General features: G+C 37.9%; 1 protein-coding gene across 9 annotated transcripts in view; it reads right to left on the bottom strand.

Annotated features, from left to right (window-relative positions):
• CFAP20DC (CFAP20 domain containing) overlaps window positions 1-26,457 on the bottom strand; it is an 88,118-nt gene that overhangs the window by 48,871 nt on the left and 12,790 nt on the right. For 2 of the 9 annotated variants that reach the window (XR_011681138.1, XM_071439476.1), the window contains exons 1-7: window positions 18,650-18,956; window positions 17,528-17,743; window positions 14,097-14,184; window positions 11,820-11,909; window positions 11,260-11,353; window positions 9,263-9,335; window positions 201-315 (exon numbers count right to left, since the gene is read on the bottom strand). Coding sequence is in view for 8 of the 9 variants with exons in the window: in XM_071439476.1 (XP_071295577.1) it covers window positions 201-315; window positions 9,263-9,335; window positions 11,260-11,353; window positions 11,820-11,909; window positions 14,097-14,132 (408 nt within the window). In the remaining variant the exon portion in view is untranslated. Of the gene's footprint in view, window positions 1-200; window positions 316-9,262; window positions 9,336-11,259; window positions 11,354-11,819; window positions 11,910-14,096; window positions 14,185-17,527; window positions 17,744-18,310; window positions 18,459-18,649; window positions 18,992-26,457 lie in introns of those variants that run through there. The other 7 variants (XM_071439472.1, XM_071439475.1, XM_071439480.1 and 4 more) reach the window with 6 other exon arrangements.

Raw genomic sequence — 26,457 nt, 5'->3', positions numbered from 1 at the left:
AATTCCTAATATAAGAAGAAGGATGGAAGAGGTGCAGCACTAAGTGGTTCTGCAGCCATCTGGTAAAGGGGACACACACAAGTATCTTCAATCAGTAGGAGCTGAGTTCTAAACAAGCAGTAATTTAAAGAAATTCATAATATACACAAAATATTTCAGATTTTCAACCTCAGTCCAGGTGACATTCCCAAGGTACCTACTATTTTGCGCTTGATCATAAACAGAGGAATTTTGGCATGCAGAGGGGTTACAGACAACTCCTTGTGGACTGTTGACAAATACAATCTTCTTTTAATATTGTCAAAATCAGTTATCCTATAAAAGAAAAGTCAGGAGAGAACGGAACAGATCTTTGTCAATTCAATATTCCAGTATCTTTGGGAAATCACAAAAATCCTGTTCATGTGCAGAACCTTTATGTCAGTGACAACAAATATGGAATTAAAAAACTCTTTTACAAGATGAGTAATGAGATTTCTTTCTCCAATTCAAACTTTGTGGCTATATCCCAGCATATATAAAATCACTTTACATGCTAATTTCATTTCAACAGTCTACACTCTTTGCTAGATTTCCACAGCCCTCCAGAGTATGAAAGAATTCAATTTGTATGAACTAAGAACCCAGTAGCCTTTAATAATCACAAGTATTTGGCCCCTTAAGCTTGTCTTATCTTGGGGCCCGCTAACTAGAAAAACATTATTTGCTTTCTTTTCCTAAAAGTGCCTCTGTCACTGCATATAGATTTTTTTCAGCTTAAAGGTAAACACAATACATTGTCTATCTGTTTTACTTCACAAGGACTTATCTTCAAAGGTGAATTATAATGCAGAAGTTTATTGCTCACTATTCAGGTCATCTCACAATGATACCAAGGACACTGAATTTCAACATTTCTAATAAATTTAGACTACAGCCATGGTCACAAAAAAAAAAAAAAAAAAAAAAAAAAAGGTTTCCTTTAAACTGATGAAGAGGGTAATTTTAATGTTCTGTTTCCTTGAAGGCTTGTTAGCAGCTGTACCGGTTTTGGCTGGGACCCAGTTAAATTTCTTGAGGGCAGCTTGGAGAGTTCTATGCTTTGCTGGAAGCAGTGTTGGTAACCCTGGGATGTTTTCATTGCTGCTGGGCACTGCTTACACAGAGCCAAAGCCTTTTCTGCTCCTCACCTCATCTCACCAGGCAGGAGGCTGGGGATGTATGCAGAGCTGGGAGGGGGCAGTCAGGACAGGAGATGCCTCCTGACCCAGGGGATGTTTCAGACAACACAGAGCCATGATCAGCAGAAAGAGCTGTGGGGAAGGAGAAGGAATGGGGGAAGCCCAGAGCTACCTTGTTCTCCCATGCAGCCATTTCACAGCATGAGGCCCTGAGCTCCTGGAGATGGCTGAACATCTGCAGGCCCATGGGAAGGAGCTAATGCCTTGTTTAGATTCTGGTTCCATGTGCAGCTTTTGCTCCTCCCATTAAAAAGTCTTTATCTCAGGGCACAAGGTTTTGCACTTTCAGCCTTGTGCATTCTCTTCCCCAGGAGGGAGAGGGGCCACTGTGGCTCAGCTGCTTCCTGGGGTGAAACCACAGCAGCAGCACAACCTTGACAGTCCCCAACACTCCTCCCTTAACACTCCAGAGCACAGATATCACTTTAAAGGCTGCAATCTGGGAGAATATGCTTAATCTATGGGGAAACAATGATTAATTTACCTATTATCTTGAACAAACCTATTTCTAACAGATGGGTATTTCTCTGTAATTAGCAGCCCCTCTGAGATGACACTTATAAAAAACAACTTTTTTTTGTCACTACTTAGTGTTGCTAAAAGTAATTACTCATAATCATTGTCCTGTAGATTTATTTATTTATTTATTATTGAAAACACTTTTTCATTAGCTAAGGACTACCCGTAGCTTAAATAATGAAATTATAAACTTGCAGAATAACAAAACATTCATAGGTTTCCTTAGGTCAGCTTAACTCTGGGGCAAATTACATACTTTAATTATTTCTTTAGTTATTTTTGCCAGTTTGAGAGTTTAAGCAAGGACAGTACAAAATATACTGCAAGTATGTAAATATCAAAAGGTTCTACCAGTACAGGCAATAAAAATACAGAAGCACCTTCCCGTTCCCCCACAGTCATTAAGAACCATCATCCAAAGCAAACTGTTCACCAGCTTTGCAGAACTTGCTGATTCTTTCCTCTCCCTTGCAGATAACCTGACCTTTAATCTATTAATCCTCATAACATGGGTGGGCAAATGAAAACAAAGTGGAAGACTCATTATCTGTTTCATTTTTAAAGACTGGCAGTTCCTTTTATAAATCACATGCACTTGACAAACAGAAACTCCACTACTGTGCCAAAAAAACCCTATTATATCCTCACTATTGCTATTGTTTGAGATGAGAGATTCCAGAACCAGCTGCACATATTTTTATGAATGGACAAATTATACCAAGTCCTTGAAAAGTGATTTCATCAGAACACCTCCACGTGCCTTACAGTGCTGGTACCTGGGCTTGATCTTACTTTTGAAGAAGTTTAAGCAAGATGTGAAATAACTCCATGAAGATCACCAACAAATGGGCCACATGGCTAAGCTTCTGATTAAGGCATAATTCCAGCCATCACTTCACTTCCCATACAGCCTTTGGTGAAACACCTATGAATCTAGTTTCCAGAAACTCTTCACTCTAAATCTTGGATGTTCAGAAGTGCCAAAATTCAGTCCAACAAAGCAGTCCAAAGCAGTGGGGCAATGGTTGCTTGAGGCTCCCTGGATTTCCTGGTTGCATTTAGAGCTGAGCAATTGCGCTGAGAAACCAGGCAGCTGCAATAACCTGAGTACTGAGAAACAAAAATACCATCCCTGCTAAACCTCAAACTGCATAATTCTCAACAGAGAATGGTGCTTTAAATGAGGCTATAACAGAGCAGTAGAGCCTAGAATTAAGTCATGCATATTTCCAAACAACTGGCAATAAAACCTAAGTTCATTCTATACTATCAGTTCAATATGCTTAAATTTTATTATTTATTTTTTATACAAATAGGTTTATCTCTCTCCCTCATGAAAAAAAAATAAGAACTTTGGTTATGGAAGGGCCACTGGTAAATTTACAACTCAGTTACATTCCAGAATGTAACACTGAATACATTTGTTTAGATCAAAAGACATACATTAATATCAGACTCTGTCATATAAGTCTAAAGTAAGACTTTTTAGGCAATAGATGTGCCATAAGGAAGGGGCAAACCTGAGATGCTCAGATATAATCACTCCTAAAGAAGTGTAATTTATTTTTATAAATACATTTAAAATAATAAAAATACTTATATATTCCACAGGCAGAAGTAGATGAAATATTCAAATGGGTAAATTAAAAAAAAGAAAATGGCCCTAAAATTATATAAAATAATTTATTTCCCAGGAGAAGGAAGATAATTATTTAAGAGTTAGTGTAACTTTCAGACTTTTCAATTACATTGCTTATTGGAAAATAAAAATAAAGAAAGGGTCTGGAGAAACTCTTTTCTGAAATAATTCAGACAATGGGAGCTAGAACACCAGATCTCTCAGTTACAAAATGAGTCCAGAGTACTTTTGGTGGGACACAACTTTTTTTCCTGCTATCCAAGAGTAGAACTTATGTTAAACCTACAATAGCAAGAAGCATCTGCAGCACACATCTTGATTTTCAAAGATCAATTTAAAAAAAATCTATATGGGAGTTAATGTATTTTTATTATGTCTGTGCTTGAGTATTTATATCTAAGGGTCAGATGTAATAGAAAAGTAATGAGACCATGTTGAGAAAAATGAGGTGGTCAACAAGAAAATCAACCTCATTTATAATAATATTCCTGTGATCAGCAGGTGCACAACTCTTCCAGCTATGGTCATTAACTGCATTCATTTCACACTTAACATCTACATTTGCAAGCCATTTGAAAGTAAAATTACCTTCCAATTCAATTTTCAATTTTATTTTACATCTTCAAATTTGATTGACTATTTTGCTCACAATGGTAACTATAGTGAGATTGCAAGTGAATGGTAGCAACTACCCAAGAGCACAGATAGACTCATCTGTTCAGATTGCCTATTCACTTTGCTTCTGTATGGATAAATGGATAATAATTTATAACCATTTGTTAATGTTCAATTCAAGGCCAAAAATGAACTTAGGAAAAAACAATACTGAACTATTGAAGGGATGCTTCATTTGTCAGGATCACTTGGTCTTCAAATGAAAGTGTTCTTCTCTGTATAAATGATGTAACCTGGAAGTTTACCAAACATGAAAGCAGGTATTTCATCGATGTTGCTAAGCTCCCATGCAATTAATAACTAACAGAAATCTCTTTGTATCCTGGTCAAAATCCAGAGAGAATTCTCTGCTAATGCTTCACTATTAGTACATTAGTACTTAACAACTGTAGTGCCATTTTCTCCATAAAGGCATGTGCTTCCTAAACATTACATGGTTACATCATTATCATCATCACCTCCACTTTAAAGACAAAAAACAAAGTAATACCAATTGTCAGCTGATTTGCCATGCTTTCAGATTCTCAAATTTCCTTATTCAGAGGCACACTGTACTTCACACATATTTCATTTTATGTGCTATTTGTAAATTGGTCTGGTAGGAGATACTACCGTTACTGAAGTGGCTGCCTGATGATCTGCAATCCAGAACAACGTATCCTGCCCCCATAAAAACAGAAGTAGTTACATTGAAAATCATCAAATCTCTACAAAATAAGGGATCTGGTAGACTACTATGTCACCCAGACCTAGAGAACAAGTTGTACTGTATACTGGAATTTCCTGTTGATAGTGTTTTTTTCTGGAGAGCATTAAGAAAAAAAACACCACAAAGTGCCCTTAACCAGTGTCCATAAAGAAGGAGTAACACAAGTGGCAGGCACAAAACAAGAATCATCAAATCTGGTTGTTAGAATGAAAATCTTTCAAAATATGAGCAGTTATGAAGAAATGGTGAATCCTGACCTCTCCCAACCAAAATACAAATAATTAGTGCTTTAGTACTTATTAGTGCTTCCATCTAAAGTTCTAGAAGATGTGATGACTGGGAGAGTTATTAAAATTTTTTAACTTTCAAATATATGAGTTAAAATCTCCTTTTTAAATTAGGAAATTCAACATACCCTAATACTTCTAAGAATATTTATGTATTTCACTCCTGCTTCACCAAAAATCAAGGAACATGTCTCATGCTACTAAATACCAGAATTTCAAATAATCTCTCAGCTAAATCTATTCAATAAAGTTTACCTTCATTCTCTATCTAAAATCTTCCAATAATTTCAGATATACATGATAGAATTAGCATCTATGTCCTGCTTTGAATTTTAAGAGGTTGGTCTAAGTTATACAAGACTAACCAAGATTCATATTGTTCTGTATCTGAAAACATGCTGGGTGTTTAGGTTAACATGAATAATTTATGATATCTCTGTCAGCATAACTAAAATGATGACTGATTATGATAGCATCTAATTCACATAAATTCAAACTGTTATGGTATCTATGAATAAATTAGCTATGCTTGTAAAACCTATTATGTTGTGGTTATTAAAAATCTCAAAGTAATAAGCTTATATTTATAGAAACAAATGTTTGAAAACAGGAAATATGGTACCAAAATATATATTCCACTGTTCTGTTCACAGGCCTTGCAATGAGATTTCTTATCAGCAAGCACAACTACTTCAGGAATGAAGAGATTTTAACCCCTTTTTCCCTACAGATTCCTTCATACATAACTAGCTTCAACAGAAAACTTATCAGGTATGTTCCAGAGTTTGAAGCTCTCAAAGAGTTTGCATTAATTCAGAATATAGCAAGAGCTGATGCCTTCTGGAGCTGGCTAAGGCTAGTGGCAAACAAAGCCAGTTTGACTATGAACAGTGGGATAGCAACTGAGCCAACCTGTTGGTAAGTGCTTTACCAGCTGAGCAAAGGTTGAAAGGCCGAGGTTGGAACACCAGGAAGAATTAAGAAATTAGGAGACATAGGCACCATTAGAGTGAATGAGCAATCATGTGAATCCTCAGCACATTCTGGCTGGAAAGATGGTCCATAAGGTCCTGAGTGATTGTAGGAAGGGGCAGCACAGCAGAGCCCCACAGCACATTAACACCGAGCACACGTCTGGGCTTGGGGGCAGCAGCAGCTCCCCCTGACAATGGGCATGTTTGCTCTGCAGGGTTTCATGGCACAGCTGAGGGGAGCTCTTAACACAACTCAGACTTCCCCAGGTACAAGTTGTGCCACATTTGTTTTACAGCTGTTTACCATGCCAAGATTTAAAAAAGTTTGAAGCAGCATGAATTGGCCATCAGTGAGAGAGGCAGTGTGACTTCAGAGCTGCAGCAATGGATGAGCAAGAACCATGCCTGAACTGGGGAAAAAAAGATTGAACAATACACAGGGACTCATACAAGACCACAAAATGTTTCAGTACATCACCAGGAATTGAGCACCTCATCCTCATTCTTAGAGTAGACCAGTCAGCTCTTTTTGTTTTCTTTTTGTTTCCTTCTATTTTTTTATTTTTTTTTGATGCTATGGTACAATTTCAAGGTCTGTTTCTGCACATCAACTGCTCTACTGTTTTACAGCAAAATTTGCTGTAAAACATTTCATTACAAGATGTGCTAATTTCATGTGATACCAAACACTAAGAAAAACCATATCAGAAACAAAGTGTGACCATGACTGGCATTACAGTTCTTTAAGAATAAATGTTTGAGTGCTTGTCAAAATGCCAAGCAGAAGTACTAACACCCACATGTCCATGTATTGGGAATTAAAGCAAAAATGACAACACAAGCCAGATGCTGTTTTCTTTTACATGCAAATATTTTTTCAAACATTGAGTTACCTTTGCTTTTTCAGAAAAGTAGCAAAATTCCTAACACTGAAGATTTAACAAGTGGCTACTGCATTTGCAGCAGACATCTATGTTCAGCATTACTAATAGCTTAGCTATTATTTGCTCCAAAGAAGCTGCATAAATTACATGCTCTCTACCTTAGTTGTGATTTTATTATGCTTCATCAAATTTTTCATCCACAATCTATTTTACACATTTTTACACAGATCAATACATTGACTGTTAATGTGGTGGTATTCATCTAATCATGCCACATTAAAAAGTATCTAAAATTCTATTAAGATTTCTTCTGAAGAAAAGATAAACCAGCTAATATATGGTTTGCACATTTCAGTATTTATGGCAGGAATCTCGAATGACTGGTGACAGCAGCAAGTTAGAAAGTTTAGCTCTGCTGATGCCAGCAGTGATGGATGGTCTTGAAGAAATTCTTGTTTGCTGACCAAATCAATTACTGAACAGAATGCAAAAGAAGATGAGGCTCAAACTAAATTCCTATTTCCATCTCTCTGCAGAATGGGAGAGCAAGAAATGCAACATAAAGCTTCATGCCCAGCTATTACAAAACTTGTCAGTGATTTTTACATAAAGTAAATTTCATAGCTTGGCATGCTATCAATTTTCACTTGAAGCTGCTCAAAGATTCAGCACTAAGTAGTCAGGTTATGTAAGAAACCACCTTTGAACATTAAACTTCAGAAAGCAACAACACCATCAACACTCTGCAAACAAGCAAGAGATTTCTTTCAAAACATCTGGAAAGAAGGGAACTGAACAGCAGTCACATGGCAAGAAGGACTTGTATTTATTATTTACTGGATTATCTTAAATCTGCTAGGATAAAATAATGCATTGTCTGTTCAGCAAGTATTGAAGAACTTTATGGGTACAAGTAAGTTACAGTTGATTTCAAATACAAAACTCAGTATTAAAACTATTTTTAAAGAACTTTTATTAACTTTTTAATACAGCTGCACTCAGTGGGGAACAACTGATATTGTACTTTTAAGACATAAACACCTTCATTCAAAGTAACTGGAGCTCCAGAGAAAATACAGTTAATATGGTTTATATTATATGCATTATATAGCAATATAGTATATGTTACATAAAATATATATATAGCAAATACAATATACATGTATTTAAATCTATAAAAGTACCTAAGAATATAATAGGAACATATATTTGCTTTTATAAGAGGGACACAGTAAAGATGAGAACAGGAAGTAGAAAGAAAATATTAAAAACATGTAAAGTCTAAATATAAGCTGGAAAGAGAAAAGGTAAATAAGAGTGGGAGAGGTGATAGAAAACGTTTTTATCAAAAAAAGCAAGCAATGAGAAAAATGAAATTAGTAGAAGTAGAAAAGAGGTTCTTGTTAAGAAGGTGGCAAATACCCAGAAGAATCAAACTGAAGATGACTCTACAAAAAAATCTGAATTCCTGCACCGGTCATTAAATCTCTGCCCCTGCCTACACAATGAACATGAGAAACAAATCTTGGTTTTGAGTTGGTACTTGGTGTTTGGCCTCTGTTGCATGACATATCCTGTTTGTTTTGTCCCTTTAAATACAAACTTACAGAAAGTCAAACAAAAATAAAATCCTTCTTTCACTTTACACGATTTAATTGCTAATTTAATTGATATCATTCAAACCAACTTTGCTTGCAGGGCTTCTAATGGGTTTATATTTATTTTCTTAGTCCAATCTCAGATATTCTATGGGCTATAAAGCTGAGTGAGTTGTGCTGTTTATATATAGTATAAACAGATGGTGTTACTAAGGGAGAAATGTTGTCCAAAGCCTGACAACTGCCCAAGTTTAAAACTCTATTAAATGATTTCACACCTAACCAATAAAATGTCTGTTTCTGCTGTATCTCTCTTTCTTCACAGTGTGGAACAAATTATACCAATTGAGTACTCCATTTGTTTTTCTAGCTTTTTGTTTGGTTGTGTTATTCTCCTCCAGTTATTAGAATATGTATTTCTTTTTGCCCTGGACCAAAGGGCCCTCTCTTATGATTAATGAATAAGTCTCATGAATTTTCAGGCAGTCCTCATGCACCAGTATTTTCATATGTTTGACAAATCTGTGCTCCATTTCTTCGGATTTTTCATAATCTTCATTCAGGATTTTTTGGAGTTTGTTCTGTCTTCAAAGGAATGTCAGTATTTAAAACATCTAAGAAATAATGATCTCATTAGCTTAATTACTTTTTATTGACTTGACAAGTCACCATGCTTTAATGCAAAATATGCCACCACAATTAATGACCTCAATCAAGAATTCACTTTAAGTATTCAAAGAAATTTTATGCATCTTACAGTAACTCAGTGGCGAAGTCTTTTCCCAATGGCACAAAAATCTGAAGTGTCAGATATTGCTGCACCAGTCCCACTAGAAACAGGAAAAAAAAAAAAAAAAGCTGTGTGCATGCAGATGCACATTTCACTATCCAGCATTTCGATTTTGTACCATATGCTATGCTCCTACAACACTATTTCCCAAGGTTCACATAACATATGAACACGAGAAAAACCTGAAGAAATCCAATTCAAACTGCAATAAAAGTATTGTTTTAAAAGTCCATCTGTGGCTTTGGTGGAATTCTCATGAGAGCAAAAGGAACCTTTTTTTTTTAGCTTACAATTTTTGTGCTCCAAGAGCATGAAGACAATAAATATCCCATAAGAATTTTAAAATGAAGTAATACTGTCCTATCAAGATTATCTTATAGTGGCGTTAAACTTGCACTCATGTTGGTGACAATTTACACCTTGCTAAGCAACTTCAACAAAACTCTTGGGTAAGAATGCAATTCAGATCATGACAATGCCTCTCAGTGGAGGCTTCTGATTTTTAGAATAATAACAACGGATTTTGACTGAGGGAGCAAACAAAAAGATTCAGGTGGCTTCCTATCAAGGGAAAACAGTACAAAGCTGTCTGAATTGAACCATATGTTGTTTTCTTAGATATTCCATCAGGGACAACACAGGATGCTTTTCATGGACTTCACAAGCCTGAACAGCAACACTGGCTCCTCCTCTAAAGAATGACACATCAGAACTTTCTTCTTTTGAGGGCCAAATGACAACTTAAAACTTCAAATTAGATTTGCATATATAGTAGCTTTTCTTTTGGGAGAGTATACAAAGTTCCAGTGCAACTGGGAGACCATATACTTGATTAATGAAATACTTGAGGTACATACACCTCAAGAGAGGAAGAGACCAAGACAGAAGGAAACAGAATGGTAACAGATGGAAACCTGACTGCAGTATTGCAGCATTAGCTAAAGTAAATTTAAAACCAAACTATTTTTAGCAATGATTACCCACACAATAAATTCTTAATTCTCATTTTAATATTTATCAACAGTTAGCAACTGTTTTTCTTTTAATTGTTTACTGTTTGCTATATTAGTTTATTAGACCATTGAAAATAAATTAGTTTGCTTTTTCCAAAATATACATTGCATTAATATTAATTTTAATGAAGATAACAGCCAATTTCTTTTATGAAAATCAGACTAAACTTAAAGGCCTTACAGAGTCATCAGCCCAAAAAATGTATTCTTTTTTTTTTTTTGTGTGTGGTTTTTGGAAAAAAATTATGTCTTATATTAGAAGTACACTGGAAGATTCCCATACCATTTGTTTAAAATCACCATCTCAATTTTTCTTCAAAAGCAAGCAGTTAATTCTAAGCCACCTCAAGTCACTCCTACAAGCCTTACAAAGTACAGCACCCTATCATGGAGTTTAAGGCATATGATGACTTCTGTATTGCAGAAGTGTATTTCAGACTGCTTGGATTCTGGATTATTGTGGTTCAACAGACATCCTGGGAAAACACTCCACAGTACCCTTAAACACTCTTTACATAAACACAGAGGAAATTTGGGTATAAATTTCTTGTACTGCTAGCACTTATTTGATACAAAACCAAAAATTCTTTAAAAAGTAAAATAAGAAAGGGGACAAGAATCTAGTCTCCATTCATTAATGCCAGTAGAATTACTGACTTTATTAAGTGCTGAATGGAATCAGAGGTTATTTATCAGACATTGGTCTGTAGCAGGATCAGGTACGAAGTGACCTTGGCAGCACCAGGACATGTTAGACCTTCCCTACAGCACTTACTCTAATATGGCATTTCTGTAAGATTTACTTATTTGTAATTGACCTGCTAAAAAGTTAAAAAACTTTTCCATGCTGAATTATGTCTGAACTAAGGGAGAATAATGTTTAGCATTCCAATATAAGAGTGAAGTAATAATCAGAACAGCATCACAGACATTGAATTCTTTGATACTCACAAGTTTGTTTGGTTTCCCTTGGTAGCTTCATTTTGTTGATTAGACTGTTTCCTTCAAGTACAAAAACAAAGCCTTTTAGTTCTTTGTCGTATTCCTACAGAAAGGAACAACAAACATAAGCATCCTGATAGAATTCTCCTCCTGTCAACCAACCATGCTAGTAACATCAAAAAATACAGATGGCACTGCAAGTATGACTGGATCACATCTGATGGCAAAAATATAATCCACACAAATATGTCCTTTACTTGTGTGTTTTATGAACAAATATTGCTGACAAACAGGATTCACGATTCAGTGAGCAAAGCTTAATTCACTGGTTACCAGAGTGCCAAAATTACTTTCTAAATATTTAAACTGTAAAATTACACTGTGACCAACTCAGTCTGCAAGCAGGCATACAGAAGTAATTTAAGTAGTCATTTAGTCTGCCAAAATGATAGAACTGCAAGTGACAACTCCACTGTCAGGTCAAAGCCCTCATTACCTTCTAATTTTAAGCTTCATTCACATTTTTCTGGTTTATACTCTAGGTTTTATAGATTTCTTTAAAAACTTACTTTTGATATAGCTGACGGGTTGCCAAAAATCTTCCATTTTGCTCCTGGGTTCTTGCCTTGAGCACTGAATATTTCAACAAACCGGCCCCCCTATGATAAAATGGTTTAAGGATACATCATCTAGTCAAATGCTCAGCACTAAATTGTCAAGGGTCAAGATGAGCACCTAAGAATCCCTCTGCATCATGTTGTTACCACAGCCAGTACTACTGATCAGTCAGACAGCAGAATATAAATTACAGCTTCTAGACTACTATAACATATCAATTCATGTAGTCAATATTTGGCTTTACTAGAGCGTTAGAAGATAAAATTGAAGGAGTATTTTAAAATTATTTTCTCTATTATATCACTCTCTAAAAAGCAAAATTATTGTAGATATTCAAAACCCATGCAAGAGATGGCTAATTTATATTTAGATAAGATTTATTTCTAGAATATGCCAAATGAACTGAGTTTTAAAACATGCTGCTAAAAAATAAAAGGTGTTGCAGATAGGATGTTTTGTCTGATTTCCAAAGGAAATGAAGTTTACACCATTTATCTACATATGTGAATGACTCTGCCTACATATTTTGCAGTAACTTTTCTACTAGTTACCAAATTTCAACCTGATTTGACCTAGCAAAAACTTACTAACTTTTCTGAGCCAACTTAAGCAGCCTGGGAGTAGATCTGTTCCAGGCAGTATCACCATGAAAAGGGCTACAGCCTTCATAAGGGAGCAGAATTACAACTGGAAAAAGATTATTACAGATGTGCCTGTCAGGTGAAAACTCCTGACACTGAGCATGTGCCTACTGGACCTCAAGGAATCCAAACACAGGCTCTTGGGGAGGTTGGCTTTATCACCTCTGCTTAGGGAATTACTCACTTCTAGATTTTTGCCATTTGATGTCGCATTTTTTGTGACATCTGATGCACTCAGCCTACAGTTTGCTAAGCATTTTTCAGCAGCATGGTTGACCTAATCAATCATCACGACTCTGCCATTCCCTTCTCATTTCTAGTTGCCTGCACTCCCCAATTCTCTTTATGCTCAGCTGCCCAAGCAATTGCCTGCAAGTCAGAATGAGCAAGAGGGGCATGCAAAAGAAATGCTCCTCAGATTAGTTTTTCAGAGAACATCAACTCTGCACTGTATATGAATTAGGTATTTTCCTCTGCCCACACACACCTGGCAGCTCCAGCCACATGGCTGATCCAGTGGCTGAACTTAGGAAATTCAAAATGGCATTCCATAAATTGCACTCAAAATATTTTTTAAACTAATAATGGATGAATTTTTTTAATATGGTATACTATCAATTTCCAACTTACCTGATTCATTTAAGGACTACAGGATCAAGCTCTCAAAAAGTTAAGAAAGATTTTTAACTGCCAAGCTGTATGTGCTTGCAGCAAATCTTAAACAAGTGGCTTTTTCTTCCATCTTTACAAATACATTTTGTTACTAGCACAGCCCTTGAGTTGGCCCTGATTTGAGGTTAAACTGAACAGGACATGGAAAAATACCAGATATGACATGAGAAAATGGCAAACAAACAGTGATGCTTCTTTTGCTGACAAAGTTACTTGGTGCTGTGGAGGATTGTTAGGTCTCATAAGGGGCCCCAGTGAAGTTAGGCAAGAAGCTGCCAAACTCCACAATCAACTGGAGGGGAGTATGGAGCATCTTTGGGAGCACAGTCCTGCTAAGCCAGTGGCAGCTAGGCATCAGAAATTCCATGGAAAGCTGAGACAGCCTAGGGAACAGCATCAGGAATATCAATTTTGGGTACAGAAGTAGCTTATCTGGGACCAGTGGGGAAAATGCAGTTGTGGTGGGCTGCTCTCTTGGGATGGGACTGGTGCAGAGAGAGGGAGGGCAAAGTGTGGTGGAAAGAGAGGCCAGGAAGGAGTCAAAGGGATAATGAAGCTCCAAATAATGTGACTGCTGTTGTCACATGCTTGTGCTGGACCAAGGGAATAAACCAAGCCCCTTTTCTGACTACACCTTGGGATCTGGGACTCCTTCCATGACTGCATGGAAGCAGATGTGCCTTCCCTGGCCCACAAGGGTAAAGAACAAAAGCCATTGGCAAACTCATGTTGTGCCCATTCTAGACCTGACAGCTACCCAGTACTTCATAACACTTCTACAAAAATACTGAATTATGAAACACTCCAAAACACTCCTGTGGCTTGAGTTTTTGCATCTCAGAATAAGCTATTTTAATTGAGCTCTCTCAAAGATGAAGTGAGAGTGGGTAAAAATTAGAATGATTTCTGTTTTACCTGATAGTGGTTTCTGAACATTTTTCCAGCTTTCATAGGCAGAAAACACTTTTAGCTTCTCAATCAGTAAAGACACTTGCAAGCTATGCTGAAAAACAAGAAAACAACTTTATGTAGGATTTGACATGAAAAGATCCTATAATGACACTCCATTAAAATATTCACATATTTTAAAATATGTGAATATTATTATGAAGTACTTTTCTGAGTAGAAATGTGTATCAACTGCATCAGAATGCTACTGCAAAAGAAATAGCACCAAAATAATATTAATATTGACACTGTCTTGGAAAACATTCTTTTTGTGCATCAAGTACTCAGGGCTGCCTTTTCTTATATTCCAAGTAGAACTAGTAATTTTTAATCAATGAAGACCTTCTCTTTCTTTAAAAATGCTTAAAAATAATCTTTAACACTTTTTTTATTGTTCTCTGTTGTCAAGTGCCTACTGGAAAACATTAAAATCCATTAAAGAGGAGCTTAACATTCAATATAGAAAAGTAGAAACATGAACAGCTGTAACAGAAATCTCTCCATCTAGAGGTATTTGGCAGAGACTTCTGAGACAAGTTATCTTTCACATTCAGCACTCTTCTTTGAGGATGATTACTGTAAGACTCAAACCAAGCACTTCAGTTATCTGAGGGCTGCTCAAGTCACTGGGAATTAAGAGATGTCTGCAGTTAGAGAATTGGAACAGTGGAAAGGGAAGGGACTGACACTGGACGTCCCTCTTTGATCACATTGAGTGTCTGGGGGCCCACCTGGCATCCACAGAGAGTGAAGAGACCCTGAACATAAAAGGGAGTTGTCACTGCAAAGACAGGGAGAAATCAGCCACAAGAGACAACAAGCACCTTCACTGAGAACTGAAAGTGCTCCTAAACTCACACAAGAATCCTTTCACAAGACTCTGCCTCACTTTTATTTGATATACTTTCTTCTGTTCATGTTCAGTTTGGGTACAAACAACTTAAGAATTAAATTATTTTTAACTACTGGATATTTTTTCAGACTGCAACCAGTTTTTTTTTAACAAATGGAAACAATATGCTGACCAGGTGATTATAAATACAGCTTCTCATGATGAACAGTTCAGCTCTGACAACGAAAAAGTAACAAAGTTAAAAAAAAAAAAAGAAAACATATATGACTACAAATGAACTAGAAATTCATTGACAATATGCATGAGTTCATGAAGAATGAATTCATCTAAAGGATTAGGGCAGCATTCTATTTGAAAAAGTAAATAATCATTCATTTATGAAAACATGATTAAATCTATTGATATTTATCCACACTGATTTTAATTAGCAACAATTAAATCTTAAAGTTGTCTGTAAATAAAATAAAAACAGAAAAACAAGCAGATATTGTAAATTTATCCCATGCTGTTGCCAGAAATATTAGGTAATTTAAAATTTTTTTATTATAAGGAAAATGAATTTAAACCCCACAGCATTTGTAACAGGACCGTCAAAACTTATAATTAATATTTTGATCAAATTTAACTGATATGGTCACTGCACTTCTAAAACATCAGTTGCATTATCCTTTATTTTCTATACAGATTTTCCACTTGCTGGCATTTTTTAAAAAATTACTACATTAATATTTATATTGAGCCACTTAATTATGAATGAGACATTTCAGAAATACCTTTTGAAGAATGCACTCCTAAACCAAGTGTATCTGACTTTTCCTTCTCTCTAAATATTCACTTAACATAAAGATCACTTATTTCTGAAATCACTGCTCATTTTTCTGTCTGCAGCCCTATCTTTGTTATTATCTACAGCCTTTGAACAAGCCAGAACTACTCAAAGTTGTATGGTTCATGTCTTAGTGAGAAGTAGGGGCATCATGAAACTAATCTCAGTGACCTACTGTTCTGAATTTATAATATATATGTGAAGGATCTGTAGTGAATGAGAGACAGGAGCCAAACCCTCCTGCAGGACATTTACAACCAGTGTATCTCCCCTGTAACTCACACTCTGAGGTTTAAAGGATTAGAAGATAAAATTGAAGGAATACCATGGAGTATTTTTAAATTATTTTATCTATTATGTCATTCTCTAGAAAGCAAAATTATTGTAGCTATTCAAAAACCATGCAAGAGATGACTAATTTATATTTGGTAAGACTTATTTCTACAAGTTGCCAAATTGTCATTTTAGGACTGAGGATTTCACCATTGCCCAGTTTTTATTTATTATTGATTTTAAGTGAAGGAGATGCAAAGGAATACACTTCTTTTTCCTTGGGTCAAAGCACTTTCTTTAACTTTTGCTTCAAAGATCAGTTTCAGACTTGCCAAGAATCATGCACCTAGCAGAGCCCTCACATATTCTGCAGTTCTGTTATGCCTTATTACATCTCAGGAAAAACATCAGGACTAAATAAATGTGAGGAATTCTGATCTAAAAGTCACTGTACAGAAAGTTTTCAGTTCTTAGACTGAAAAAAACATAGCTCATCTCTTTCAGGGACTACTACCACTATTCTGGCTTAAAATTTGTCATCAATGTAGCTGTTTTAAACTGATATTCATATGGACAAGGTAGCTTATCTGCTAATTTGCAGAACATATTCTATGCAGACTCAGAAAACTGTGGTAGGTACCAAATTCATAACCAGGTGTCTCTTCCCAACTTCAGTGGAAGGTAAACTGACCAAAGTTTCCAAGCATTTGTGTTTGGACAAGTCATTCAGCTACAAAGCTGATCACTGTAAACACCTCTGTGAAATCAGCTAAATGTCAGTTTGTTTTTCATTCAGGCAGGAAAAATAATGCAAGTGACACTGCAATACATCTTTGCTCCTATATTGCTTAATTATAACTTCCCAAATTTCATTACTACAAATGAAGACTAGAAATTACCTTTACTATTAAGTGGCTTTGGTAGCCACTAAAACCATTAAGTGAATGACATATTTGTCACGTAATTACTGAGGCAATGTTAAAAAGTGCTTCCATTATGCATCAAGTATTATTGTCTTCAATTATAGTAAGCTATTCTTAAAGGAGAGAACAGTCTGGAAATTGATAGTTGGGGTATTTTTCCTCTTTTCACCTTCCCTCTTCTAGGTCCCTCCAGAAAGTCTAAAATTCAAGAGTATTTAAAATCAAGAGGGTCTATTGAAAAAAAATCACCAGCAATTTGAAATGCAAGTCCTCAATTTTTTGCATAGTTATCAGATAACATATGACATCTTTGCAGAATGCCACAGATTAGTAGCTTTCTCATTTTTCAGTCAGAGATGAAAATTATTTTTTTAGTGCCCTGAACCATGAACCATGAATGCTTGTCCAACTGGAAACACAGGCCTAACATATCAGTCAATGACAAATAATCAAGAAAGTAATTTATAAAGTTAAGCAATAATGGAAGATATTTATCTTTGAATAGATTCCTATCTGAATTTACCTTGTGATGTCTTGGTTTGTGCAGTGACTTTGATTGCTGGTTTCACCATGCTTCTTACATCAACAATAAAGTAGCAGTATCCAAAGGGTCCCATATTCCTTCCATTCACCCAAGCCACTCAGGACTCTGCAAAAATATCTCCATTCTATGACAGCTTCTCATGTATATTTCAATAAAACTTGGTGTTTATGTAGTCCCAGATTCCACCAACTGGTCCTTTGAAAGTAACAAGCAAAAAGAGTATCTCACAAACAGCAAATGCAAACAGACCTTCATGCTTTCTTAATCTAATTAGTACTAAGCACTGCTCTAAATCCAGGACAGACAGGGATGGACAGACTGACACAGACCTAAAACCCTTCATAGTCATGGTTAGTCCCTTATCTTAAAAGGCACTATTTACATAAGTATAAAAATGCAAGCTTCTGTTTGATATCCCAGTGTTGGAAAAGCAATGCTTATTTGAGTTTTTTTTATTCCAAAGTCATATCTGTGAAGCAAAATAAAGTGAATTTGCACATACTAGTAATTTGCATTGAAAAATGACACGAATACACTATTTTTGGCAGGGCACACAGGCTCAGACCCAAGACTGTTCATACACATAACTCACCATCATAGGCCCAAAGCCAGAGCTGATTTATGGTGGCTGGGACACACCAGGGAGAGCAGTTCATCACTGATGAAGGGTTTTAGTATCTCCCAGACAAATGAATTCCACATATTAAATATTTAAAGCTGAGTTTGTAACACCACCATATATTTTCTCAAAATACAAGTTACCATAATAAATGAGCAGAAAGACCATTAATAAGCTATTGCAAGCCTACTGGCGCTCCATCGGGCGAAGCTTTTATGCACAACGCGCAGAATTAAGGGGAAAAATAACTCAAAACCGAGTCTTTCGCTTTATAAAAACTGGACCGCAAAACGCTTTGACACAAGACCGCGACACTTGCGGCTTCCCCTTCGCTGCGCAGCTACAGCGGCACGGCCGCGGATCCCCCGCCCCTCCGCCGGAGCCGGGGCTGCCATCGGGACGGGGATCGGGGATCGGGGTCGGGGTCAGGATCGGGGCCGGGGCCGCTGAGCCCGGGGCGCTCCGTCCCCGCCGGGTCTCACCTGGGTGAGGGCGGCGGGGCCGTTGAAGATGGCGGCGCGGGCGGCGCGGCCCCTGAGGGCCGGTACCGGCTCGGGGACAGCAGCGGCGGCGGCGGCTCCGGGGTGCGGGGGTGCCGGTGGCCCGTGGGGGCTGCGGGCCCGAGGTCCCCGGCCCCGCACCAAGACACTCACAAATGGCCGAGGCTGTGGCAGAGCCTGCGCTGGCCCCTCACAGGTGCCCCCAAGCGTGTGGGAAATGACGCCGTGTCGCCCAGTGCAAATGTTGATATGTCAACTCATGAAACATATTTGTCCTTTCCCCTTTAAGGATGCATTACCATTTTTTTTTCTCTTTTGTTTTGTTTTGTTTTGTTTTCTGAGGGATGAAGGGTGAGTTACAGCAGCCACATCAAAGTCCTTGGTTTTTAAGGAATTACAGTGGCCTCGGAGGTCTGGCATTTTTCCCTGTGAGACGGAAGCGAGGACAGCCCCATTAGTTTAACATCACTGACAAGTACAAGCAAACACCTCCCGATGGCTTCAAAAACCTCTGGGAACAAGGTTATGGGGAATCAGTTTGATCTGGGGTTTTATAATGAGATATTAGTCAAAGAAGATCTTCCCTTGAAGTGACTGCTTTTTTGATCACAGCATTTCCTCATGAAACTTCGTAGCCTTTTCACAGAAAAGAACTGGAATATCGTTTTCTTCCTCAAAGCGTGTCTTAATGTTTCTATGAAGAGCAATTATTAAGAACCTTGTGACCCATCACGGCATAATGACATAAATGAACTGAAGGACTGAGACGCCATGGGACCCGCTGTGCTCAGCTCACCATTGCTCTGCTCACCATCCTCGTTTTTTGTCCTGAAGGTACCATCCTGATTTTGCCAAGGAAGGGAATGAGTTAAATCAGTTTTAGGATGTATTTGGCTTTCTCATTTTGCCTTAGGATTTTCAAAGAAATCCAATGTTGTTTTATCATACTCTGGATTACACTGATTAGAGTTCTTAGGTATTGGAGATAAGGAAAACAATAATACTAAAGCAGAGCTACAGGTTATTAAATGAAAACAGTTAATAGAACAAGGACAGAAGAGAGATGATGATAGGAAAAGAAAGGTTAAAAAACCATTGTGGAGTTCTGTAGCCAACAGAAACTACATAGTTCATTACATATGGTTCACCCTGAAGTCGTTTTGAAATTAATTACACATAGTACTGTATCTAAAAACCCTGCACCCTTTCTGACAGGAAAAGGCCTGAGTAGTTTAGAAATTCTGGTTAAAAACTGAGATTTGGGCTGAGGAACCTAAATTCAAAATGTTGTATGAAGCAGCCATCTCTGAGTGGAAGGTGTGAAGACCTGCCTGCCTTCTGGGGGCAAAACTGGGCTGCCCAAGTACTCTTTGCCAGCTGCCACTGGAAACTGGTTTTAGGCATACTGTGAGGGAAATTTCTTTCTCCTGTTTTTTTTTTTTTTTTTTTTTTTTTCCCCCAGATTTACAGAAAAAACCTCCTATCTTGTGACCCAAAAATTGCAGGTAACGTAAGACTGACATGGAATCTTGTGTCATTAAATTTGGTCCATCCATAGTCTGAGCACATCATACTTCTGTATTCTGTTTTGGAATTATGCTAATGTGGGAAACATTGTAAAAATAGTGATGAGACAATCAAGGTGTTTGCTATGATTAATTCTTTGAGATTGCACCTGTAGGTTGGCTGCAGTTTATACCTGAGCTGCTGGGCTATGCACTTTTCTTTGGCTAAATATTTGAAGCCTCTGTGCAGTGTACAACTACTAGTACAGAGTGTTCAGCAAGTGCCTGGGCAATAATTTGGGAATAACTGTGAGAACTCAAATACATTTATCTTCACCCCTTACATGTTAGAACATATTTCAGTGAAGAGATTTCTATTGTGTCTTGGACGAGGAAAATGGAACACATGAACATCCCTTCTTCTCATAAATAACCCAAGCATAAGGTGTGGTTAGGTCTCCTGTCTTAAATTAAAATACTGAGAAGTTGGGAGCATCATGCTGGGAAATGAATTGATTTAATTTAGGAGAGTATTCAATGTGCATTAGATATCTGATGTGTGATATTAAACCCAGCCATTTTTGAAGGACCCCCACTGACATAGCTTGGGTTTATATTCATAGGAATAGTTCTGTATTTTCCTTCATCCTTTCCTGACTTAGCCTTATTACATATCATTGCTCACACTTGGGGCAGTCTCCCTTCCCTCTGTAAAGCTCCATTTCAGCTCTAATGACCATTTTCCAGTCTCTTCAGTACAGTACTCTTCTGAATTGGTTTGGTTTGTGCTTTTTTAAGACTGTCAGTTCATGTGGTCTGGAGATCTCTTGTCCTTCTAGTTCATACTGCATTTTGTAAAATGCTATGTTTTGTCTTGAGATCTGTATGTATTATAAATGCTATTTAAACTAAAAAAAGAAGATACCCAGGCATCCTATGAAATTTTCTGTAGTTCCTTCTTGCCATTCTTGATGTGCAGGGAAGGGAGACACGATGTGAGTTGCTGCCTGCCTAGCCTTCACTTGGTGACAGCTGCCATGGAGCCAAGGCGGGCTTGCCCCAGTGCCAGACCACTCTGCATTTCCTCTGAACATTCCTGCTCACCTTCCTAGGAGTATGTTTGACAAGATTACATCAGGCAGGGTAATTTAACTGCCTAGTCACCATTATATCCACAACTATTTGTGGCTCTCTGAACAATTTCCAACAGAATGCTTCCTCCTTCTTCACCCATGTACACGAGCTCTGAGGTTTTTTCTCATTTTTATTTGTACCTTGGTCTTTTGATAGAATTACCGTTCAAATAAATAAAGAAGTGAAATTCATTAATTAGCATGACTGTTTGATCTTCTAGAACAAAATAAATTCTGTGAGAGATGCATATAATCTCTCCATCATCTTAAGGCTTTGCTTTTAGAAAGATGGAGTAGCACCTTTGATTCAAAAAACAGCAGTTTGCAGAAGACTCTTCTTGGGTAAATATGTTAAAATTGAGAATCAGTTTGCAACCTATTTTCCAAAGCCCCACAATAAGGTTCTTGAGGAACTCTTATTCCTCAAGAATAAGGATTTTTCTGTAAGAATCTTTATTTGAGGGTTGTGGATAGTTATGAAAAAACAGAGTTGGGCCAATTTTTGTGGTGTCTACTTCCAAGATTAGACTTTCATGAAGTTTCCTCTCACTGACATATAGTCCTGATGCTCAAACACAGAAGGAGACTCCAGAAGGGTCATGGTCAAAGGGACTGACAAGGGGATAGACACAGCTGAGCAGGGATGGAAAAGTTGTAGAGACATTCCATTTGCATCTCTCTGTTCTTTACACCCCACTGGACAGTGGTGAGTTGAGAGACAACTCTCCATCACCAGACTAATTATGTTGACAAAGCATGGAAAAAATTGTAGTCTTTCTGTAAAATAAATGTGTTGGAGTGTAGTGCCACTGAGTCCTCAGAGAGTAATACTTGAAACTGGATGCTTAGGTCTTGTCTGGCTTTATAGGAATCCACCCATGTGACCAGTTGGCCACATTTCAGTTCAGAGCAGGCAATTAAAACTTTAAATCATGAAGATGTATTTAATGAGGATGCCTAACTTGTTAGCCAGCATTCATGGATGTAGAAAGACAATTAGCACAGGGTTAAAAAGATTATTCATTTATTCCTCTTTTATGTTTTGTTTGATTTATTTTGAGGCAACTGGTATCTGTTTCCAGATTAAAAAAATGTGGTCTCATCTGAAGAAAGTCAGTGAATTTCTGTAACTGAAAGATCCATCAGCTTTATGCAGTGTATGTGCTAATCCCCTTCTTTCCCTCAGGATAGTTCATTAAAGCTATATAATAACAAGGAAAGCATACAGGAAAAGTGAAAACCTGCCATGGTTTGCCTTAGTATTGAAGCAACCTGTGCTTAAGTTTGGCAAGTTATGCTGGAGTAGAAAAAAATTTGCAGGTTCTCTTTGCACCTGCTGCTGTGCTTTACAGGAGTTAGTCTTCACACACCCCAAACTATGCCAATGTATTGGTTGTTTAATTTCAGCTTTGCAGTGTAGAAGGATATTTTTTGTAATGCCTTTTGTAGTTCGGTCATGCTTCTTTGATTCAGAGAATTTTTGAATAGGATTAAAGAAAAACAGCCTCTGGATGACTGGTGGGAACTTGAAATAGCATAGCCACTCTTCTCTGTCCAGTAAATCCATTAAATGATAAACTATTGATTTTTATAACACAATTAAGGTGCCAATGATTTCTTAAGAAATCGTTGTACATTTTCTGTATTATGCACTCAGCACATTATCTATTGTGAATTGGAGGGAAGTGTTCTCAGTCTGGAGTGAAACAATCTTCAAGCTGTTCTCAGAATGAAACCATCTCCACACCAGTCCAGTGCTGCACAGAGTTTTGCCTCTGAAATGGACCAATGGTCTTTATCCCATTGATTGCAGTGTGTATATACAAAAAATGTAACCACTGTAATTTACTATTATTGGGACCTTCTTAAGGCAGATAGTTTACAGTACCTAAAAATTTTAGTAACTTGCCCAGACAAGAATAAAAATTGGAATTTTAGGAGCAGCATCATGATCCAGTGTTAAAATGGATGGCTGTCTGGACTCACAGAGGAATTTCTTCATCTCTCCATCACATAGTTTGTACAGAGAGCAAGAATGCCATGGAGTATTTCCTTTGAAGCAGCATAAAATATTAGAAAGAAGGATATTGGTTTCAAGGGGTCAAAATGGAATCTTCTATTCTGACATTTCCTGTGTTCTTTTGTGCTGAGATGGGATAAACACAGCCTTTATTTGTTCTGATAACTGTGGGGCTTATTTTCCTTTCTCTCCACCTTTGATTTTATATTTACTGACAAGAAAAAAAAAAGAAGTCAATATATAGTTTGATGTTGCTCATCCAACTTGTCAGATTTTTGTGTAGTGTTTTGATACTTCTTTTTCATTCAATTATTGTTCACATTGTTAGGGTTTAAGGTTTCTCATAGTAGGCACTTCATATAAATGCCTCTGTTGTATTATCTTTTAAATTAATTTTTTAAAATTAATTTTTTTCAGAAATACAAGCGCTTTCAAATAAAATTCTTTGCACATTTGGAATAGAAATAAACATACAAATACAAATTTTGAGAAATAAAGAGCATCTGCAGTTTTCAATGAATTTCTTTGGACTGAGTCACTGGATTCCATGCAGCATTCTTAATTTTGGCTTTTACAAAATTGTCCTCTGGAAAAAAGTCTTCACAAAGACAGATGTTCATGCAGATTTGTGTCCTGAGTTCCTCCTGTCTAACAATCTCAACTTCCTCTGTCTCTCATAACTCCCTTAAGACACCAATCTCACTTGTTTTTCTTTTTTTTTCATATGTTTTCACATTTCTACATCCCTGGCCATTTATCTTGTATCTTGACCAGTTTCTGCTTTCCTAAAACTCCTCCTGCAGTGCAGAGTTCCCAGATGTCCAAGCTCCTTTCTGTGTTTTTTCTGCTCAGCAGCCAGGAAGGGAAGTCTGTGCTGTGGTGTGTCCAACAGGGGCTGTGCTGAGTGGACAGCCAGGGAGTGCCTGTCAGCCTGGCTGCTGCCAAAGCACACGAGTAGTGACTTCATTTCTTCCCACCTTTCACTAATGGCAGCATCAATAACATCTGTTCTGCATCCTGCTGTGGATTCTCATCAACCTTTCAGGAGCTTAATGTCTTAGGATATTCCATATGAAGTAAGACTAAAAAATGTCACCAATTTCGAGAGGAAGATTTGGAGTACTTGACCTAATGCCTTACATTTCTATGTTATACAATGTATTCTGAAAGTTCACTGTCTTTGGTCTTTTGTTCATATCTTTGATCTGAAATGTAAATCAATATTTACTGTGTTTTGACTGAGTAGCTGGTTGTCAAAACCTCCAAGGCTGGTGGAGGTTAAAGCTGTGTTCCTCTTTCAGATACAGCCAGCTTTTATTTTCTGTTGTAAGCAGATGGGAAAGGAGGGGAGCCATGCCTTAGATAATTTTGTGGTAGGTTCATTTTAAACAACTTAAATGTTCCTGTATATTTCTTAGAGGGAGCTGACAAATTCTTCTGTCATGAGGGGAGCATGAACACTTTTAAACCTACCAAAATGAATATGATATTCCTTTTATACATTTATATTCTTGCTTGGTACTACTACAAAGACTTGGTAGTAGGCAATGTGACATAAATGCATTGCTCCCTTCCAAAGCATGAATTCTGTATGACTTTAACTGATTCCTCTTAAAGTATAAAATGTGAATTATCTGACTTTCATTTTAAATTAATGAACCAAGTTTTGGGGGTTGCCTGTGGAGCAGCAGCCACCCTCACAGAGGCTAGTTTGTGGAGTGGTACATTTATTTACTTCTTACCAGGATGTATTGCTAAAAGCAATACATGTCTGTCAAAGCACACAGTGCTTTTGTGTGCACTGATGATCTGAGCTTTCACAGAACTCTGCTAATATAGTTTGAATGCTTTCATCATTAGATCTTATGAATAAAGCCAGATGCAAAGTAAGTGTAGACTAATAGGCTTTAGGGAATTGCAGAATAGAGAAAGTTTTTCAGTCTCTTCAATTTATGTCATGTTACCCTCAGCTTCTGAAGAAGTCTGGGGTACAAATCAAACTGGCCTAATTCAGGAGTCCTGCACACCAGTGCCACCATGATGATGTGAAACTGTGTTCGTTGGCTCAGTTTTTCATGAATGCCATGAATGTCATGAATCTGGGAGAAGAGATCACATTTTTGTCTTCTTCCTTCCCTGACTGAACTTTCTGTTCTTTTTGGAGCTTACTGCTAGAGATGGAGCTTTGTGCCACAGGCTGCTGTAGACTATACTACACCTTGGTACAACATGAGTCTAAAACAGGGCAGACTGGGGAGGTTCTGGGCCCTGGGATGGCTGCTGAGATAAATAGGGATACTCATGATGGAATTTGGTTCAGCTTGCCAAACATTGGCACTGGTGTCACATTAACCACTAATAGAGGTTTGGGTTATGAGAAATGAAGGTGAACTGTGCTGGATAAAATATACAGCACCTGGCACTTTTGCAAACAATCTTTCAGTAACTTGTCCTTTTGGCCACTGCTCAGCACTGATTTGATGGAATACATTGAGGATAAATCTATAGGGACCTCGTTGATAAGATAACTTATTTTCTATATAGGAAAATGCAATTGGACTTCTCTAGCAGGACTGCAGTTGTGTATGTGATCTGGCATTTCCTAGGGAGATAGGGGATGCTTTTATCTGTGCACTGACTGCAAGAGCACTGAGCACAGAGACAGATCTGAATATGGGCACTGCCCTGGAAAATTGACCTTGGGCACACCCGGGCACACTCATGCACACCCGGGCGCACTCCTGCACACCCGGGCACACCTATGCACACTCCTGCACACTCAGGCACACTCCTGCACACCCGGGCACACCCATGCACACCCGGGCACACTCGGGCACACTCAGGCACACGCGGGCACACTCGGGCACACCCGGGCACACCCAGGCACACCCGGGCACACCCGGGCACAATCCTGCACACCTGGGCACACCCGGGCACACCCAGACACACCCCTGCACACTCGGACACACCCGGGCACACCCATGCACACCCGGGCACACTCCTGCACACCCGGGCACACTCAGACACACTCCTGCACACCTGGGCACACCCGGGCACACTCATGCACACCCGGGCACACCCGGGCACACTCAGGCACACTCGGGCACACTCGGGCACACCCGGGCACAATCC

The sequence above is a fragment of the Agelaius tricolor genome, unplaced genomic scaffold (genome assembly GCF_023055355.1).
Source record: "Agelaius tricolor isolate 1412-34295 unplaced genomic scaffold, bAgeTri1.0.p SCAF_14, whole genome shotgun sequence".
NCBI classification, from domain to species: domain Eukaryota; kingdom Metazoa; phylum Chordata; class Aves; order Passeriformes; family Icteridae; genus Agelaius; species Agelaius tricolor.
This window is presented reverse-complemented; position numbering and strand designations above follow the sequence as displayed.